The sequence below is a fragment of the Cibotium barometz genome, chromosome 1 (genome assembly GCF_041138505.1).
Source record: "Cibotium barometz isolate CiBa-2024 chromosome 1, ASM4113850v1, whole genome shotgun sequence".
Classification (NCBI taxonomy): Eukaryota; Viridiplantae; Streptophyta; class Polypodiopsida; order Cyatheales; family Cibotiaceae; genus Cibotium; species Cibotium barometz.
In genome coordinates, this window is record NC_141046.1 from 35454144 (window position 1) to 35474518 (window position 20375).

The following is a 20375-nucleotide window of genomic DNA, read 5'->3' on the forward strand; positions in this document are numbered from 1 at the left end:
CATCTTAAAAAGGGAGAGAAGTCTTAGTATTTATCTACTATGCCACTAGAAGATGCAACATCTACAATAGTGTTTGATTGGAAGTCAGCAAATGTTTATAGCATGTGTCACTTGTTGAGCAATTGGTTTCAACGGTATCCTAGGTGGCAAGGACAGTAGCTCAATCGAGTTATCTCTCGAGCATCTAGTGACTACCACTTGGGATGATTCGATTAGAAGTATAACTCCGTCGAGCTATGTCAATAGTGTCCTATTTGTATGACATGATCCCAAAACTTAATGTTAACCCAATTCTAGGGTTAACAAGAGCTACCACCATTATCTTACATCAAGGAGTCACGGTAGATACACCAAAGGGTCATACATTCAAGATATGAAGCAATAGTGTCCAAAGCTACAACTTGGACAGGCGCCCATAATGGTCTGACATAGTATTTATGGCGCATGGATATATTATGAGAGTAGTCATTATAATAACATTAGGCCTCTTATGAGCCTAAAGTGCCCGGTCAGCCACAGTTTAAGTGAGTGTGAACACTTATGGCCATATATATAAGTGAATTTCTGTCATAATAGAGGATACTCTCCCATTGTGCAATTAAGTCTTGCTCTTGCCAATCCTCTTGCTAATCTTTGTCCCTAATGCATGCTAGTGAGTGTGTGTGAGTGAAGTGAGGTGAGAGGAGGGGCGAGTACCCGTAGTACAACACGGCGATGTGACAACACTCGAGGAGGCGCAGTGGAATTGCTTCTTAAAGAGTTATAGGGCTTGGAGACCTCAAGGGTTACGAGCTCGGCCATTGAAAAGATCCTCACGATAGTTCGGTTCACCAGGTAATCTCTTTTTGGATGTGGAGGGTTAGGGTGAGCCATAACATTTTTGACGCCGCTGTCGGCGGGGAGCCATCCCTTGGCTTTTTTCATCTTTTTTTCTCTAATCTACGCATTACCCATTGCCCATTATCTTTATTAATAGTTTCCCATGAAAAAGATGTGGATTTGTGTGAGATTTGTTATAAAATAGCTCTTTTTTGTTGTTGAAAAGAATGCTTTTTGCTTAATTTTTAGATTAATTTATTATTTTTATTGTTATTTTTATGGTTTGTCATGTTCTTAGGACTTACACATAGTTTGTATTAGGCTTAGTTTGCATCCATTGCATCAAACAATGCAATAGAATGTAATTTTTAGTGAATGTTAGCTCTCTATAGTATTAAACATAGAACTAAGATCATTAATTTTAGTTTAATTATGTGTTTATTGTTGAAATTTTTGGATTAGAGTGTTAGCAAGCATTAGGAGTAGCTTAATCTTTCAAAAAATTTCTTAAAACCATCAAAAAAGCCTTGAATTTGACTAATTTCTCTTAATGGACTGGTTTTTGTCATTAAGGGTGATTAATCTTCCTCAAGAGAATTTTTTTTAAGAAAATGTGTTAATTGGGATCCAAATTAATCATGAGTAGGCGAAATTGGTGTTTTTGAGTGTTTTGAGAGCATCTAGATGCATCAAAATACCTAATTACATCACTATTTTCATTAATTGGAGAAATTTGACTCTCTTTGCTTAATTTTACCTTAAGAGAGGAGACAATAATTAAGAGTCTAATTAATTTCCTATTTTAGATTAATTTACACATTTGTTGATACACAAAATTAGCATTTCCTTTATCTATCCAATGATGTGCTCAATTGTGTGAATTAATTAGGGATTATTGGTTAATTAGAGTCCTTGATTAGTGTAAAAGAGAGAAAGATTAGTGAAAGAATTAATATTAGATTAATTCTTAATCACTTTTTTATATAACTCATTAAGGCTAATGAGCATTCAATGAGTAGATACTCATGAGTTGTCAAATTGTCCAATTTGGGGGTCATTTATAAAGGGTGTAAGGGGTGTCATTAAACGGTTCTCTTTTTATTTCCACTTATCTTTTTGGAAAAATGCCCATATTCCTTTCCTTTTAAATTCAAAAAACATCACCCCAAAAAAAAATTTTGTATTTCCCACTAGAGTCCAAATATTTTTTTAAAAAAATTATAAAATCCGTGAAGTCCGTCGGCGTGAAAAGGGGCCCGTCGGTCCAAAAAAATAACTCTAGAAAATACCCCTGTTTGGAGGCCCGTATCTCCTAAACCGTATATCCGATGAAGGCACTCCAGGGCTCATCGGAAAGCTGACATCGAGCTCTTCAACTTTGGACTGATCGTCTAAAGTCAAAATCGACCATTTTGGCCTCCGACCAGCAACCTCAAAATTCGAGGCAAAGAACAGTCCAAAAACCATGAAAATCGTAAAAAAACAACGCGAAAACGACGTTGAGCCATATTCGGGCTACTTTTTTAAGGTCTAAACGATAAAATCACGGTTGACTCAGGGAAACAAAGTTGTAGTAGTCCAAAAATACTACAACTCCCTCGTATAGAGTTTTTCAAAATTCCTTTTAGAACACCCTCAAAAACATGTTGCGAAACAGGAAAAAAATTCTTGAATTTTTTTTTTGTCTTGACATAGTGATGGAAAATAGGTTTTAGGACCCCCTCTTCCATCTGGGAAGTTACTAGCATCAATTTTTCTGAAAAATTATCTCAATGTTCACGTGCGTAGCCTAAGCTATTTAGGGCTAACGGACACCCGTTTGACCCAACGAAGAGAACGCCAGGCCTCGAGGTTGTAACGGGCTGTGAGAATATAAAAACCAAAAAAAAAACCTGTGTTTGCTAACTAACGAGCATTTAGGCACTGTGACATGGCCACGATGGAGGGATTGCCAGGGATCACCCAAGGACTGAACCCAATGGCTGACATCTTCAAGCCATTGAGATCTAACCATTGGCTATGCCTATAACAAGCATGTCATTGGGTTTTACACCCCCTATTGCTTCGATCCCACACCGAGCTTTGGTCCCTTACCTAACATCTCCAAAAATCCTATAAGTACCAACCCTTTCCTGGATGCTCACACCTTGGACATATTGACTAGTCTAGGAAGGGGGGTAGCCCAAGGACTCAGTGAGTCTCTTCCAACAAGAGAACTCACATACGACCTCAATGACATACAGAAATACGGCCTTACAAATTTTTAAAATTATGGGCAAATATGACAGAACAACAGACCCTGTTCAATTCATTCAAATGTTTGAACAAAGATGTGAAGCCTTTGAAAATCCCAACTGTCCCACCAAGGTACATGCGTTGAACCTATACTTAGAGGGAAAAGCTAGTCAATGGTTCATCACATTGATGCCTGCGATCAAGACCAACTTCAAAACCTTGAAACCAACCTTTATACATGGCTTTTCCAGACAAGGTGATCAATGAAGTGCAACAACAGAACTCTATTCAATTGAGCGTCAACCAAATGAATCTATTGGAGATTTTATCCTTCGGATAAAACTCTTGGACTCACATTGTGAGTCATGGAAAAAATTAAACGATGTTCAATTGAAGAGATGTTTCATGATAGGCTTGAAGAATAATAGCTTACACAACTTAGTAATTGTATCCAATCCGAAAACATTCGATCAATGTTGTAAAGAAGCAATACATTTAGATGACAACATGCTAGAAGATGATCATGCGACGAGGTGTTCCTCATCTAAACCAAGTGAAGCAATGGCAAAAGAAAGATCGATCTCGGAATTGACATTCCCAGAATTCTATGCAGCCTTGCTTAAAACCTTATAGCCAACATCTCTAAGAGAGGATGAAAACCTTCAAAAGCAGACATCCTTAATGCCTCTACAAGTGAGGAACGAAATGCCTTGTGTTGAGTGTAATCATTTACGACCATCCCAATCCCCATTGTGCATACAAGGTACCTATTCTTCTATACTGCATATATTGTAAGATCTTTGACCATCACGATACTAAAAAGTGTCCCGCTTCATCCACAATTGACTCAAAACCTCCATCTCTTGTGCACCAAACAGAAATCGTCCAAAGGGTAAAAACTGCTCAGGAAATAGTTAATCAAACACTTTAGTGTTTCTATTGTCGTGGACCTCACAAGGTGGCAGACTGCACAGTTTGGAACACTTTCATGTCCATGTCACTGACCACTTGTGACCCATGTGTGAACGATGTGGCATTGAACACATGTTCCAAGATTTCCCAAGACGAGTTGTGTGAATGCAACTCGTCTCACAAAATGCATCTCTTAACATCTTGAGTAGTGTACAAAACGAGCAATTGTCCATGGTGCCCTTGAATGTGCTTACACGTTTATAAGCCCAAGGCACGAGAAACAGTAAAAAAGAATGCAAAAGATAATACCTGAACATGGGTAGAAGAACATGCTTTGAAGCAGAACCCAAAAGAGAAAACAAAACCTTCTAAACCCAAGAAAAACAAGGGACAACAAACTATCAAAACCAAGGTCGAATTAAAAGATAGGAAAAAGGATCCTGTAGAGGACATAAACACAAAAGAGCCAAAAGCTATACAAGATGCAGAAGTATCCACATCAAAAGCCACCACATAAACCACAACACCTATATGTATGATACATGATATAAAAGCCCAAAAGAAAATTTGATCTTGTTACATGGGTAAACATAATGAAAAACTCACAAACCAAAGAAAGTCAGAAAATGAAACAAGTTCTAGTACGTCACTAAGTGAGGGTGAAACAAGTTCTTACTCTTGACTCAGTGCACCACATAGACCAATCAAGAAACTAGAACCCACCCAACCACCCCAAATGGATAATAATGATCACATGACATATACAAAACGCAAAAAGCAAGCTCGAGAGAGTATGCTTAGCTTGGTTGAATGTCTTACAGGGTCACCGATTGTGATTGAGCCTCATAATGCCAATCCTAAAACAGCAACCAAAATACAAAGCCCAGAGGAGTACCGCTTCCCCTTTCAAGAGGAAGACATACTCTTTACAGAAGAGTCATTTGAGACAGATTGCACAAACTATACGCTTGTGAAAGCATGTGAGGAATTTTCGATAATTCCCTTACAAGATTAAAACAGTCTCTCAAAACCTCATTGGGATGAATGCTCTTCTCTCATGGTGAAGCCAGCATAACATCCGCACTTGTACCTTTAAAGGGCTCAACCTGAGTTATACCAAGACATAAAGAACTCCATAGAACAGGACTATGAGAATTCGCAAGTTTCCAAACAGACCTCATTAAGAATTGTCAGAGGGCCAAGTGTGTCAGTGTACACATTGGGTACTCTTGAAAAAGCTGAGAGCCAAAATGAGGATAAAAGTGAATGCGAGTATGGAACAGAAATGGGATCTTAAGCCGAAACAAAAACTGAAACATCCATAGATCCTTTGGAAGATTCTATCATGGTATAGTTGGATTTCCCTATAGGCAATGATGTTAAGCGCAAACGCGCATTGATTAGCCCTCAAGCTAGTCATAACATCGTTGACAATAGACACTTGGGTGTCATTAGGACAACCTAAACTCATCCCTATAGACGATAGTCTGGCAAGAGGAGCCAATGGACAAAACATTGAAGTTCTAGGTTACTTCAGATACACTACTCAAACAATCAATGGCGATATGGAATTTACATTCCATGTTACCATAGATTCCCTTGAGTATGATGTCATCCTTGATGGAACTTGGATAGGTGAATCGTTGTATTCAATAGATGAATCCATGCAAACAATCACCTTGAACACTCGTGCAAAAGCAATGTAAAATTGCTAAAGGGAGAAAGAGACCTTAGAGGAGCTGGAACTTCCAACATATCTTACTGAAAAGATCCCTAGGATTTTGGTTGGATTGAAAATTTTCCATAAAATCACCACAGCTCAAGTACAGCTTTATCCAACATGAGAATATAATCTAATGACCCTTGAGCTATGGGATTTGTTAGGTCCTCCAACACTCACAGCCCATCCAGAAAGAATAAACTTTACACAAGACTTGAATATGGCATGTTTGGGGTACTTTGAACATACAATGTATATTGAAACTAACCCCCTTACCGCCATGTTTTTTGTGGTTGAGTATGTGCTGGAAGCAGATTTGATCTTGGGACATAAATGGACTATTGATACCCAAGCACCACTGTGCTTTGCTAGCGATAGAGTCATCATGATGGTCAATGACAAAAAGTTGACAGTACCATACTGCAAGGAAGAGGATCCAACTTTAATGGATTTCTATGATGCTGAACGCAAAAGGATATAGGCCTCTTCCACAGAAGCCCCTCTACACAATGACCTACCATCAACGACTAACTCCAATAAACCCATCCTAACCTACAAAGTTTGATGCCAAAACCTTGCAATCAATAGTTTTTCTTGAAGAAGTTCCCATAGCCCAACCATCTATCTCTAACAAGGAACTCAAAGGGAAGGCCCCGGAGCCTATGTATCTTCATCGACAAACCTCACCAAAGGAGACAACCACATGCTCAAAGGCCTCGTTGTTGAAAATACAAGTGAATAGGGTGTGTGTGGGAACAAGCTCTTGGATAGAGGCTGTAAAAGAGGAGATGTAATTGTGAAAGAACCTGTGAAAAGGTTAGAAGAATCTACTGGGAGAGAATAATGGGTAGCATGAGGGAATTTAGGAGTGTGGAGATATTCTGGGAGATATTCAGGGAAAAGAGAAGAGGTGGAGAGAATCAGGCAAAAGGTGGAGATATTCAGGGAGTGAATCATGGAGAAATCAATGGGATTTGATGCTTGATGTAAACACTATAAATTGAGGCATAGCCCTAATGAGAATTTGCTGGTTTTTGAGTATCCATGCCTACATTAATCTATCTGCTAATTATTCACTAATTACGTCTTAATCACTTGCTAATCACTTTCTTAATCATGTTGATTCTAGTGTATGATCCACCGTAGCTCATCATTTTGCTCAAATTTCAACATGGTATCAGAGCCATGCCTAGAATCAACCAGATTTATGAGCCCATTAGTGAATTAATTAGGATTAGTAGAAAATTAGCAAAATAATCAATTTTTAGTGAGTTTTTTCATTTCCCCTTCACCCCCAGTCAGTGGAGGACTCCATTCTCCATGCACAGTCAACATTAGTCTATGCCCTTCTAACACAAGCTAGTCATTAGCCCTAGCTACAAGCTCATCAAGCGGCGCAGCAAAACGCGAAGGCGTTTAGGAGAAATCCGCGTTTTTTCCAGCGCTGTTTTTTCTGAGTAAAATGCAGATCTACACTCCATCAAATCAAATTGAGCTAATTCCTTTTAGCACAAAGGGTAATCAAGCATGCTCTACAAGCTGGTGAAGACAGAAATCAATTTCATCAAGTCTACAGAGAGATCAAAGCTCTTCATCAAATCTGCAGGTGACTTTGGTAAAACAGAGATTAAGCTTTCATTATTTGGTCAAATCTTGTGTTTCTTGGCTTAATCCTCTACTAGACTCATTTCTATTGATGCCTTTGAAAGCATTTGAGCTCATTTGAAGTGGAAGGCACCAGATCTGAGCTCCCCGCATACTCTGTTTTCTGCACACAAACCAGAGCATTAATTTGCTAATCAATGATTAATCAGTGCTAATCACTGTACTTTGGTGCAATTGAGGGTTCAAATTAACCATTAGGTATCTGATACAGATCCCTATAACTTCAGATTTCAAATCGGAGTTGGTTTGATACTCCAACCATCCCGTACAAATTGGTTACTCTCAATTTAGTGTAATTTCTAGAAAATTGTGCTGATAAAATTTGTGAAAATCATCATTTTGCATTTAACCCTTGGTTAATGCCTGTAAATCTCACTCAAATTCAAGATTATTCACAGCCAGAGTTGCATTTGGAATGTGCATGAGAATGAATGCTATACGCATTATGTATTGGGCACATTTTATCAGTGTAAAAATGGGAACAGACACTGCCCTTGTCCAGATTAAGGCAAGAGGTAAGACCTCCCGCATAAATTTGGGTTTGCATTGCATAATGATACAAAATAAACATAAAAAGCCCAAAGGAACTGTCAGCAAAACATTGAAACATGTTGCTCACATAGAGCAAAATGACCTGACGGACGAGCTCATGGCCCCAGCCATGAAAGAAGAAGAATATCTCTTCCCAAGAAGAGGATCCACACCGAGAAGAAGACCTGAAGGAAGACATGGACACGAGAAGAGAAGCTGCCACAAGAAGAGAAGCTGCCCCGAGAAGACTGGAAGAAGAGACGAACGCGTGGAGAGATGCTGCCACGAGAAGAAGACTGAAGAGAAGAGAAGATGTGAGGCTCCAAAGAGTGAGGAGCCATGTGAAAATCTCTGAGAGAGAGAGAGAGAGAGAACCCACAACCCAATGTAACCTGCCCCAATAAAGTAAAACCACCTCTGAGCCACCGATGATGTAGGCCACGTGGTAGATGTATGTGTGAGCACTTTAGTCAAGGTCGCGGGCAACTATAGTAAGCCTTGGACACATAGAGAGAGAGAGTGTCAAGGACTATGGGTTTAGGGATCTGAGGCACTGGTCGCGGACTGTCAAGTAAGAGAGAAACTTGATACAGGGTCCAGGTGTGCTGAGAGAACTTGAGGGGAGGAGTAGACACTGGTCGCGGACTTCCAAGTAAGGGGAGGCAAACTTGGTATAGGGTCTAGGTGTACTAAGAGTATTCACTTGAGGGGAGGTGTTGAAAATACAAGTGAATAGGGTGTGTGTGGGAACAAGCTCTTGGATAGAGGCTGTAAAAGAGGAGATGTAATTGTGAAAGAACCTGTGAAAAGGTTAGAAGAATCTACTGGGAGAGAATAATGGGTAGCATGAGGGAATTTAGGAGTGGAGATATTCTGGGAGATATTCAGGGAAAAGAGAAGAGGTGGAGAGAATCAGGCAAAAGGTGGAGATATTCAGGGAGTGAATCATGGAGAAATCAATGGGATTTGATGCTTGATGTAAACACTATAAATTGAGGCATAGCCCTAATGAGAATTTGCTGGTTTTTGAGTATCCATGCCTACATTAATCTATCTGCTAATTATTCACTAATTACGTCTTAATCACTTGCTAATCACTTTCTTAATCATGTTGATTCTAGTGTATGATCCACCGTAGCTCATCATTTTGCTCAAATTTCAACACTCGTATCATCGACGGCCACTCCACAAGAGACTCTAGCCTCATTATCGTCACAATGCCCATGAGTCTCAAACCTGCGGCCTCAGCACCGCCAAAGTCAAGGAAAGCCCCAAACCTTCCACATCCGCCCAAAAGAAAACTCCACTAAGACAACCACGATCAGGATACCTTAATAGTATCAAGATGTGGGTGGAGAAACAGCTGCTTGTAGCTCAAGGCTACTATGAAGGTGCCAATTAAATTTGGGTGCCTCGACAGTCAAAGCCTCTTCCTCAACACAGCACTCAGAGGCCAAGGAAAAAGAAAATTACTCCACAACACCGTCCACAAAAGCCTATGCGAGTTTCTCAAAGAACTCCACCAAGTCAACAATTGTGGGTATAGCCTAGATGTGAATTTTTAATTTAAAATAACGTCGCTAATGAGGCGATGTCAGTTTGCAGACATCGCTTACAATGTCGCATAAACGACGCTTTTTATCCATCTTTTATACGACGGCTTTAGCAACAACAACATGTCGTCGCTTAACTATTCATTTTCCCTCCATCACTATCGGAGAGGGGGTTTGGTTGTAGTGTTGGCCTCTTGCTCTTCCCCTTCACAGCATTCTCCTGTCAATTCCATACTTATTGCTACTAGTGCAATGTCACATTAATGATGAGGGAAGACGGGAGGCAGAAGCAGGTTTCTTTGAGGAGTAGGTAGCACTCCTCCTGGATAAGTTTCACTGGCTCTTGGCAAGAACTTTTAGAAATGAACTTGGGGTTACTGTGGACCCTGCCTGGTATGGGGGGTTGCCTTCTTGCCCCATACATGTAGTTTTGGGTGTCATGGTTTGCCACTATCACAGATTTGACGATAGTATCTCTAAGACCTAGAGCAGGCACTAGTTTTCACTACAAATAGAACAGCATACAAGATCCCTTTGTGGTTATAATTTAGGGTGAAGAGAGGAAGGAAGGCACAACACAGAGTGACAAGATAGCAAGGAAGAGTAGTATTAAAGAGAGGGAAATGCTAATATACTTGTATGGTGGAGAAAACCTGACATCACCTTTGAATAGCTTCTCTTAGATAACAATTTTTATAGAAAACTAAGATCTAGAACCAGGGATTGAATCAGACGAAGAGGAACTCATTGCTCAGCAAATGCTAAGGTCGCTTACCATCACAAAACACATGGAGACATACCAAGGCCATGGGGATGCATTGAAGTACTTGCAACATTTTGAGACCATTTGCGTAGTGGATGCAGACGATTTCAATAACATCCTCATGCTTTCCCTGTTTACCAAACCTTTGTCTTAAGGTTCCAATCATGAGGATTTTGGGACCAACTGGTTCTTTACAAATTAAATCTAGAATAATATTTATTAGATAGATTTAAAACCCCCATGCATGATTATATTTTTGTCTACATTTGTAACCCTTGTTTTTTAAGCATGTGTTTTCAACAATCATCAATTTTTGTATGTACAACATGGCTTTTCTTTGTTCAAAAACTTTTACATCCTAAGTAAGCCATAAGATTTCTCAGCATGAAAATCACAATATCTTGCCCTAGATGGTTAACCAAAATCAAGTTAGGCCACACTAGTCATGCATGAAACTTTTAAGCAGCATGCGTATAGGCTACCCTTTTCCCAGACACTAGTGAGGCCCTTGCACCCTTCCAAAGTGAGGCTGCAAGTTCAAAACCCTAACACCACTTCAAAGAAAATAATTATCACATAGGCCTCATGTTTATCACATGAATGACTTCAAAAGGGAAGGACAAAAAAAAGGTAATTACATCAATGTAGCTTCTTTTCTTGTTTACTGTAGCACAAGTCTAGATTTCTCCACTCCTCAAGACAAAGCTTCTCATCATAGTGGGAAAGGATAATGTCAATAATGTTCATCGTCTCTCTCCTAAGCTCCCATTACTTCTCTCCTAAGCTCCCATTACTTCTCACTAAACATGAAACTGCTTAAACATGCTCTTAAGGACATGATTCTTTTAAAAATACCAAGAAGAAAGATAAAACAATCATTAGATTGCTCACCTTCACATGCTCTAGCTAGTCTATTAATGATAGAACAATCTAGAAAGCTTCCTCACTTGATTTTCAATGCTATACAAGACACCCTATGGTTGGCAACCTTTATTCATGATTGAGAATGACAAAAAGCGTTTCTCTGTTTGAGTCCATTGGCGGCATCCTAAGCCATGTTAGACCCCGGCTCGAAAAAACCAAAGTATGAGTGCATAAAGGGCAAATGAATGTAAACTTAGGTCAAACACCCAAATGAAAACACTACCAACACAAGTTCGTACTAGGCATGGTAACATACCTCTATCCGTGTTATGTTTGTCTAAGTTGTAATATTATAAGTTATCATCATGCCTATTTCATGTGTTCTGGTGGATAGCTTTTTTTTGTATCATATAGTTCAATTGCTAATATTATCTCTAGAGTAAATTATGCATGATATGTCACATATCATGAGTCTCATATGTTCACCATGTATCATGTACCATTATGCCAAGTATTGTAGATCCTTTATCGTTTTCTATATTAAGTCATGTGAGAACATCTCCATGATGTCGAATGTTGATTTGAAAAACAATTCAAAATAATAATACCTACTGGTATTCCTGCAGCAACTTACGACTATTTAAATCAGTCACCTTCCTTTTATTTTAAAGCCAAGCAAGAAAGGGAGTTAAAATCTCGGAAGTAAATATAAAGGCCAACCACTAATTAAACGAATGCCATGAATGTAAAAGTATAGGACTGGATGCTTTGTGTGTGTGTGTGTGTGTGTGTGTGTGTGTGGGGGGGGGGGGGGGGGGGGGGGGGGGGCTCTGCTTATGGGGGATCTTGTCATCAAGAGATGGTAAAACATGCTTATCCAAAATCCAGATCATCAACTGGGCATCTCTCAATTGCTCACACCTTGCCATTTAACTTGCCTATCTCCATCTTTGAGATGTCTCACACCACCTAGCAGTGGGATGTGCATCACTTCTCATGATTGCTCCCCTCAACAAAGGCATTGAACATCAAGAGAACATTAACATCTTTAGAAGTGTTATCGGATGTGCTCAGCAAAAAAACAGACAAACAAACAAAAAACAAAAGGCTTTGTTGTTCTATCCAAGAGAAACACAAAAATGAAAGTGCAAGAGTTGAGGGCTTGCAGAGGGCCCTGAAACTACTCTTCTTTTTTGCTGCTTGTCCAATGGAAATGTTTTATTGTGTGTGTGTGTGTGTGCGCGCGCGCGCACGCGCACGCGCGTGCATGCGCGTGTGCGAGAGACAGAGAGAGAGAGAGAGAGAGAGAGAGAGAGAGAGAGAGAGATTCCTAGAATGGCAAGTCGTCCATGACATGCTTATGCCTACAAAGCAGCAGCAAAATATATAGTTGCTCAGAGGAAAGCGTGATTGTGAGGAATTGGTGAAAAATTTTGAACTCCTGATTTTACATGGGAGAGCCTAAAGGTAACCTTGCATGTAAATTGTGTTCAAGCAAAGTTTAAAGTACCATGGAATAAATGCAAAATGACACTACCTTCCTAAAAACACATCTTTCACATCCTAAATATTTTCTTCACGCTTGATGTTGTGGTTAATTGAAAAGACCCAATCATGAGTGCTACATAAAAAATTCAATAAATTTATTCAAATGAAGGGTGAGCCGGAGGCAGAAGATAACACACAGAGCTCTGGAATGTGGGAACAGGCAGAGTGCAGAATGTTAATTGGATCTTGAAAAAGTTGACGTGTAAGTTATCCCATAAATGAAAATTGGGGGGCACTAAAATCAAAGAAAAATTCAAATGAAAAGTGGATTGAATCTTTGCGAGTGCCGAGCATGTTCATGGGAGCTAACTCACATGGTAACAGCAACTCTAGAACCATCATGCTGCAAACTACCCCTGTAAGAGATCTCAAAACCTCTCCCCGAATCGGACAAATAATGATCCTGACCCTGTGTTGCAATCTTTCGTGTACTCGGCCCTGATTAATCCCAGCTTTATTCCCAACCCGTAGGACATGCCATTCCCAGCACGGCGGAAAAATTCAGTTGGGTTGCCCCTCACATCCTTCGAACTTCCCAAATCCGTTCCGTACTCAAGAAACCCATATGAGTGAGTGTTCAAGATTGGCATACGCACTTCTGTGGCCAGCTGCAAATTGATGTAGTTCATTCAGTGACTTCAAATTGGGTAGGTTTTTCTTGTAGAAGTTAAAACAGCACAAATGCCGTGCAAGAGTGGCTTACCTCCAGAAAGTTTCGGCAAGCTCCCAATTCGCCCATGTTGTAGCCTCTCACAGAGTAAGGACCCCCTAAAGTAAATGCATCATACGCTGCTAGGTCACCGACACAGCCCCCATAGCGACAATGCAAAACCAGGACTGGAGGTGGGGCCTTCTTCTCCCCCTCCTCTACTTTCTTTAGCTGAAGGAAATGGGTGGATGTTATCTGATGCCTGTTGAAGATGGGGTACTTGCTACCTACTCCGAGTCCCTGATCAACCTGCATTGCCCAAATCAGATCATCAGGTATCATACGGAAGGTTGAAACAGGGTTAGCATACACCAGTCTTCCATAAAGTAATCTGCATTATCCAAACCAGACAATCATCTATATAGATCCAAAACGTATGGGGACACACACACACACACACATACCAGTGGGAGAATGAGAGAGAGAGAGAGAGAGAGAGAGAGAGAGAGAGTGTGTGTTTGGGAGGAAGGAAGGGCAGACGGTAGTTGGAGTTGGGGGGGGGGGGGAGGGGGGTTTGTGTAGGTAGAGGAGGGGGGTGGGGTGGGGTGGTTGGGGGGGTTTAAGGGTACTAAAGTTGAAGCCAGACCAAAGAAGCAGACCAACATGTGACATAGCAGTGAGCAGGGGAACAATCTCAGCCCAAGGGCAGGTGTAGAGCAGCCGAACAACACAAGCAGCATGCACAGACCAGGACCAGCTTGGAAAAGTTTGCCAAAAAAAGGCCAACAACCTTTACCCAGTTTTCATTGGAGTTGGGAAGCTGGGCCAAGCTGCAAGAAAGTCATGTCTGCCTGCCTGATGGAAGGGCGCCCTTCACTGTTCAGGCATCCAAGGACAGGGCAATTGAGTCTTCGGCTGGCAGCATCCATGGAGTAACATTCCGACTTGATGGTGAAGGTGATGGTGTGCATGATCCCGATCCACCACATGACTCCATTGTAGAGGCTTGAGTTCCTCTCCCCATCGTCGCGGGATCCACGGCCACTTGTGGTGTCCTTGTCGCTTCGACCGCTTCGTAGACGCTAAGCTTGTCAAGAAGTTCCCGTCTCTTCTCGGGCGTGACATTCGTGCAAAACCTCACCTCATGCCCACTCTCATGCAAGAGGTGGGCTCGCACTTTGTCGGCGCCACCCGTTCGCCGGTACGGGCAAAGCTTGCATACCCATGGCCGAGAACCGCCTCCATGAACGGATGTGGTGTAGTTAACCTCCTCCCACCATGTCCATCCCGTTGTCCTTCTACGAGAAGCCCTGGCACGTGAGGAGGATGCCATGGTTGAAGATGGCTTGACTCTTGAGCCTTGAGGAATGAGAGAGAGAGAGAGAGAGAGAGAGAGCCTTGAGGAATGAGAGAGAGAAATGAAATGTTATATTAACGTCTTCAAAAGGCCATAATGACCTATGAGACCAAAAGTTACATCATGGTGGATCTGATACAATGTCTAGATAAAAAAACCCAGAAAATGAAAAATAAAGATGATACTACTGGCACCTAGAAAATGAAACTGGAACTGGAAGGTAAACAGAAACCCTTATAGGGTGTGAATATAGTGAGGGGGGGTACGCTATGGAGGTGAGTGGAATATAGTGAGGGGATACAATATCATGTGGGACGGAGGGGTACACTATGGAGGTGCCTCCATCTCATAATATGTGCCGCATCGGACACTGGCGGATCTCCTCAATATCCTCTCTGGTCAACACCCTGACTGGGTGTCCCGCATGCCTCGCAAAGAATAATCCGAATCCGCCGCTGCAACCTCCGTCTATGCTGGGATGCCCTCCTCCGTAGTCATGGGCGTCTGGACCACCCAAGCTCAATCGCACGATCAGTCAGTGTACCCCTGGTGTGGGCGGTATCCATGTCCTGCTGCTGCTGTGGTCCATCTGGCGCAGTGATGGCTGGACTAAAGAAGTCTGTAATGTGCCTCTGAGTCTGGCTCTCTGTGCGCCTAAGCAGGCTATCTCTATGTCTCCGCAGCTCAAGCAAGAACAATCCCAAACACCTCTGGTCCTGGTACCCCATGTCGACATATGCAGCACCTAGAGGGCAGTCTGGTATGATGAGGAGTGCAGAGAGACCAGAGCCCGACTGCAGCGGGAGGTTGCTTTGGGAGTCACTACTCACCGACAGTCACGTATTGCCTTCCGACGCCTTGTGCGAAGGAAGAAGCGGGCCTTCCTTGCTCAGCTAGAGCAGGAATTATACCAGCTGTTCTTGAGCCAGGATTCGAGGGAGGCTTGGCGTCTGTTTCATGAGTCCTCCCCTGCTTTGGCCATCACTTCTACAGAGGTCTAGGGTAGTTATGCAGCATCTCTATATACAGTTCCTGGACAGACACCTTTTCCTGACCCACCAGCACCATGCCCACAGACATGTACTTTCTTTACCGCAGAGATGGTAAGGAAGGCCATTGATAGGATGAAGACTGGGAGAGCATATGATCATGATGGATTGGTCGCTGAGCACTTTATTCATGCGAGAGACATGCTGGCAGAGCTTCTAGCAGTGATGTTCAATCGTGCTATGTGCAAAGGCTTACCCGAGACTTGGAGTAGGTCCACCATCGTGCCTATCTTCAAGTCAGGGGACCCTATGGAGCCAGGGAATTATCGCACTATTATGATTGGTCACACACTAGCACGATTGTATGCATCCATTCTTGAGCAGCAGTTGAGTAGATGGGCAGAGAGAGTTGGCATTCGAGCAGAGGGACAGGCAGGGTTCAGGAGAGGTTTCTCTACTCTTGACCACATCTTGACTCTGCGGGCCATTATTGAGGAGGGCAGGTCGCATGGGCGACGGATTTATTGTAGCTTTGTGGACTTCCGCAAAGCATTTGATACAGTGCCCAGAGCCAGATTGATGAGGCGATTACAAGAGATGGGGGTACCCACAGAGCTCATATGGGGGATTATGGCTTTATATAGATCAGTTGCAGGACAGGTACGCACCCCAGAGGGGGTCTCTACTTTGGTTCACTCCACTATAGGAGTGAAGCAAGGTTGCCCGTTATCTCCTTCATTGTTTGGTATGTATGTGGATGAGGCTTCTGACTACATTGAGAGATTGGGGGACAGAGGAGCCCAGCTAGCAGGTACATGGATCCCACTATTGTTGTATGCTGATGATATTGTGTTGATCTCTGACTCCCCTGAGGGTATGCAGCGTCATCTGGATGCTTTACATGAGTTTGCACATGATAGTGGATTGTCTGTCAACCTTGGCAAAACCAAGGTTATGGTGTTTAACACCACGCCACAGTGGGTTAGGCGATCAGCTTCCACATTTACATATGGGCAAGAGATTGTGGAGTATACAGATGCATATACATATCTTGGGGTAGTATTCAGTGGGCCAGTGTTTTCGATGAGGAGAGCAGCAGAGACTAGATTGACTAGAGCACATGCAGCCCTGGGTGGTTTGGAGAGGATGTGTTCACAGGTTCAGTTTCAGGAACCTAGAACGAAACTTTGGCTTTTTGACACTCTAGTGACATCAACTATGCTTTATGGAGTGCAGATATGGGGACCTTCAGTGGGCCATCACAGCGCAGGCGGGTGGAGAGGTATGGAGAGGCCTTTGGTATCTATGATTGCTAGGATTATTAGAGCCAAGGCCGTGGTACCTCATGAGATTATTCGAGCAGAGCTGACGACTGCCCCTCTGGTGATTGAGGCTCTTACGAGATCAGTCTCCTACATACATGGCTTGTGGGATCTCCCCCGAGACAAATATGCACACCTCGCCCTGGAGTCCTACCGACAGTTAGCTTTACAAGGAGACACGGCTTGTTGGTATGGACAGATGACATCTTGGTTCCAGGCACATGGTTTTAGCATGGACACATTGCCTCCCTTCCAGTATTCTCTGGAGGCACCCTTTCTCACTCTCACACGGACAGAGATTACCAGACTCATCCGTCAGGATTTTAGTTCAGCTGGACATTAGGAGGACATGGATACAGCCGACTGAGGAGCTGGGCACGAAGATGGCTTTCTACAGAGAGCATTTTCTTCAGCTCACAGCAGATGGTTTTGTGATCAGACCCAGTTACATGGGTGTACACTTGTCTCATGCAGTGCGATGTGCTATTGGTCAGATTCGCACATCCTCACACCAGCTTGAGATTGAGATTGGCCGATATAGAGGTATACCAGCTGAGGCCAGGATATGCCGAGTATGCCATGGGGAGCCAGAGACAGAGCTGCATTATATATGCCATTGTACTGCATACTATGAGATACGTGGTCGTTTCCACTGTTTATTCAGAGAGGGTTTTGGACCACTTTCCAGAGGGTACTAGGAGCAAAATAGCATATGGCAATATACAAGAATCTGCCTGTGTCGGCCCTCAGTCTCACCCACATATATCTAGCCTGATCATCTCTCCGAACGATGTGTAGAAGCGGTTGCAGCGCCTCCCTGAAAAGAACTGCCACCCCTCCTGATCCTCTACTACTGTGTACCGATCTCGTCCCTACTCTGCAAGCTGTCTCCCATCTGTATCCTGTCACCTGTGGCATCATCTGACCAGGGGCCTGGTGAGTCTCCGAGTAGAAGACTATATCTCTATCTCTAAAGCTGTCCTCAAAGGCACCTACATCAAGTCTGAGGGATCCATTGCAGTTCCAGGCTGCCAGCTTTAATTTGGTCCCATAGGTCTCGCACCGTCATGTAGAGCGTCGCTCCACGATGACCACCCTCCATTCTCTATAAAATGCTATCTTTCCCTTTTCTCTTGCCGCTCTATAATCTCTGGCATGACTTCCTTCATATGTGCAAGCTGTGAAAGAGTAAGATCATCACCAAGAAAAATGCCTGTATTCTTTAAAGTGGGTCGTCTCTTCAAGAACTCCTTCTTCACCTCAATAGAGGGGAAGCGAAGTATGAGAGCTCTTTCCTTTGATGTTTCCCCGTTGCCTCCGCTTTTTTTGCCCACTCTCCAGGCTTTTGCGTGTGCCGGACTGTCAATCCCCATCAACCCCATAAGCTCTTTCACCTCCTCTTCAACTTTATCCCCGTCTTTAAGGCCAGTAATCCTCACATGCAAAGCACGTGTACGTCTTCGTTGTTCCTCTTCCAAAGTCATGTTAATGATTGTAGGTGTAGGGGTTGTTATCTCCTTAGCTTTACCCTTCTTGGCGACCTCTATCCACTTCTCCGCTTCATCCATCTTCTTTTGAGTCTTGGTGATGACTTCCACCCATGAGGAAGTCTTTGCTTCGTGTTGCTTCTCTTCTTCCTTAATTGCCCGTACTTGTTCCTTGATAACCTTGAGCTCTTCTATCATGGATGGCTGAATTTCACCTTCTTCAAGTCCACCATTTGCCTTGGCCTCTGCAAGCTCCCTCTGAAGAGCTGAAATTACGCCTTTGAGCGTGTTGACTTCCCCGTGAAGGTCTTTGACTTCCGCTATGAGGTCCTCCTTCTCCTCTTTCCACCGCTTATCCTCATTGAATACCATTTGGAGAAAGTTGGCTTTCTCCTTCCACCATCCCTCCATCTCCGCCTTCCATTCCTTCATCTCCTTTTCCACATTTGTTATCCTCTTGTTTGTGACCATAAAGGTCGCCTTCGTCGGGTTGCACAAGGGGGAAGCCATGGAAGAAGAGAGAGAGAGAGAGAGAGTTATGCTGCTGCCTTGGGGGCCTGAGCAAGGGTGGGTGGGGAAAGGGGGACACACAGCCTAACGGATAGATAGATTGGCCAGCATATTGCCAGCAGAACTGTGCGGCGTAAAGCGAACAGGGCAGCAGGCGGGAGGGGGTGACAGAAAGTTCGAACAGAGAGGGGGCGGCGATCAGCAGGCGGGAGGGAAGGCGGCGGAAGCGAAGCAGGCGGCGCTAACAGGGCGGCGGAAGCGAACAGGGCGGTGGCGGTGAGCAGGGGGAACAGCAGGCGGGAGGGAAGGCGGTGGACAGGAAAGGCGGCGGAAGCGAGCAGGGCGAACAGCAAGCGGCGGAAGCGAACAGTCGACGGGCGGGAGAGAGGGAGAGAGAGAGAGAGAGAGAGAGAGAGAGAGAGAGAGAGAGAGAGAGAGAGAGAGAGAGAGAGAGAGCGCGCAGAGAGAAACGGGCGCAGAGAGAGAGGGCGGGTGGGGATACGGGGGCGCAAAGAGAAGCGAACAGAGGGAGAGGGCGACGGAAGCGAAGAGAGAGAGAGAGAGAGAGAGAGAGAGCTCACAAGTAGAGAGAGAGTGTGTGTGTGTGCGAGAGAGAGAGAGAGAGAGAGAGAGAGAGAGAGAGAGAGAGAGCCTAGAGACTTGGAAGTTGGAAGACTCGAAGAGTCAAGACTCAAGAGGCTTGAGGGAGAGGTGAGAGCCTAGGCCCTAGAGCTTGGAACTTGGAAGTTGGAAGAGAGAAGATTCAAGAAGCTTGAGTAATGAGCCTTGAAAGCTTGAGCAATGAGCCTTGAGAGTTGTGAACTTGTGTGTGCTTGTAGCCTTGTAGAGGCTTGTTCTTATATAGATAGGCAAGAGAGAGAGAGGAAAGCCTCAAGGGCACGAGAGAGAGAGAGGGCCAAGCCTCAAAGAGCCAAGACCCAACAGCCATAAACGGCTAGAAGAGCCAAGGCCCAACAGCCATAAACGGCTAGAAAGGAGCAGGCAGGCGGCAGGCAGGCGCAACGGCTCTCTGCTGTCCCCGCACAGCGCCGTCCCCGTCGCCGTCCCCTGTGAGAAACGTCCGTCGGGGGACGTCCGTCCGTCCCCGTCCCTGCGCCGTCCCGTTTCGCGATCCCGGCGTTCCAAGGCTCCGTCCCCTGTGACTATGCCATTAAGAAACGCAGATTTTACATCCATTTGATACACAAGCCACCTCTGAGAAGAAGCAAGGGAAAGAATGGTCCGAATCGTGGTCATCCTTGCTATCGGTGCAAAGCTATCCTCATAGTCGATGCTTGGTCGTTGAGCATAACCCTTAGCCACGAGCCTGGCTCTGTGTTTGTCCACCGACCTATCCGGTCCACCGGGAACGTGGGGAGTGTTGGGATCTTCACATGCTTCTCAGCCATCTCTAATAAATCTGCCATTGCGGGGATGTAACTGAAAAGGGT

General features: G+C 43.8%; 1 protein-coding gene across 1 annotated transcript in view; it reads right to left on the reverse strand.

Moving 5' to 3' along the window:
• Positions 1-12681: 12681 nt before the first annotated feature.
• The window catches only part of LOC147641925 (protein TOC75-3, chloroplastic-like), a 57897-nt gene continuing 50203 nt past the window's right edge, over positions 12682-20375 (reverse strand). The window contains exons 7-8 of the mRNA XM_086801274.1: positions 13314-13568; positions 12682-13218 (exon numbers count right to left, since the gene is read on the reverse strand). Coding sequence (XP_086657400.1) covers positions 12979-13218; positions 13314-13568 — 495 coding nt within the window. The 3' untranslated portion in view covers positions 12682-12978. The remainder of the gene's footprint in view (positions 13219-13313; positions 13569-20375) is intronic.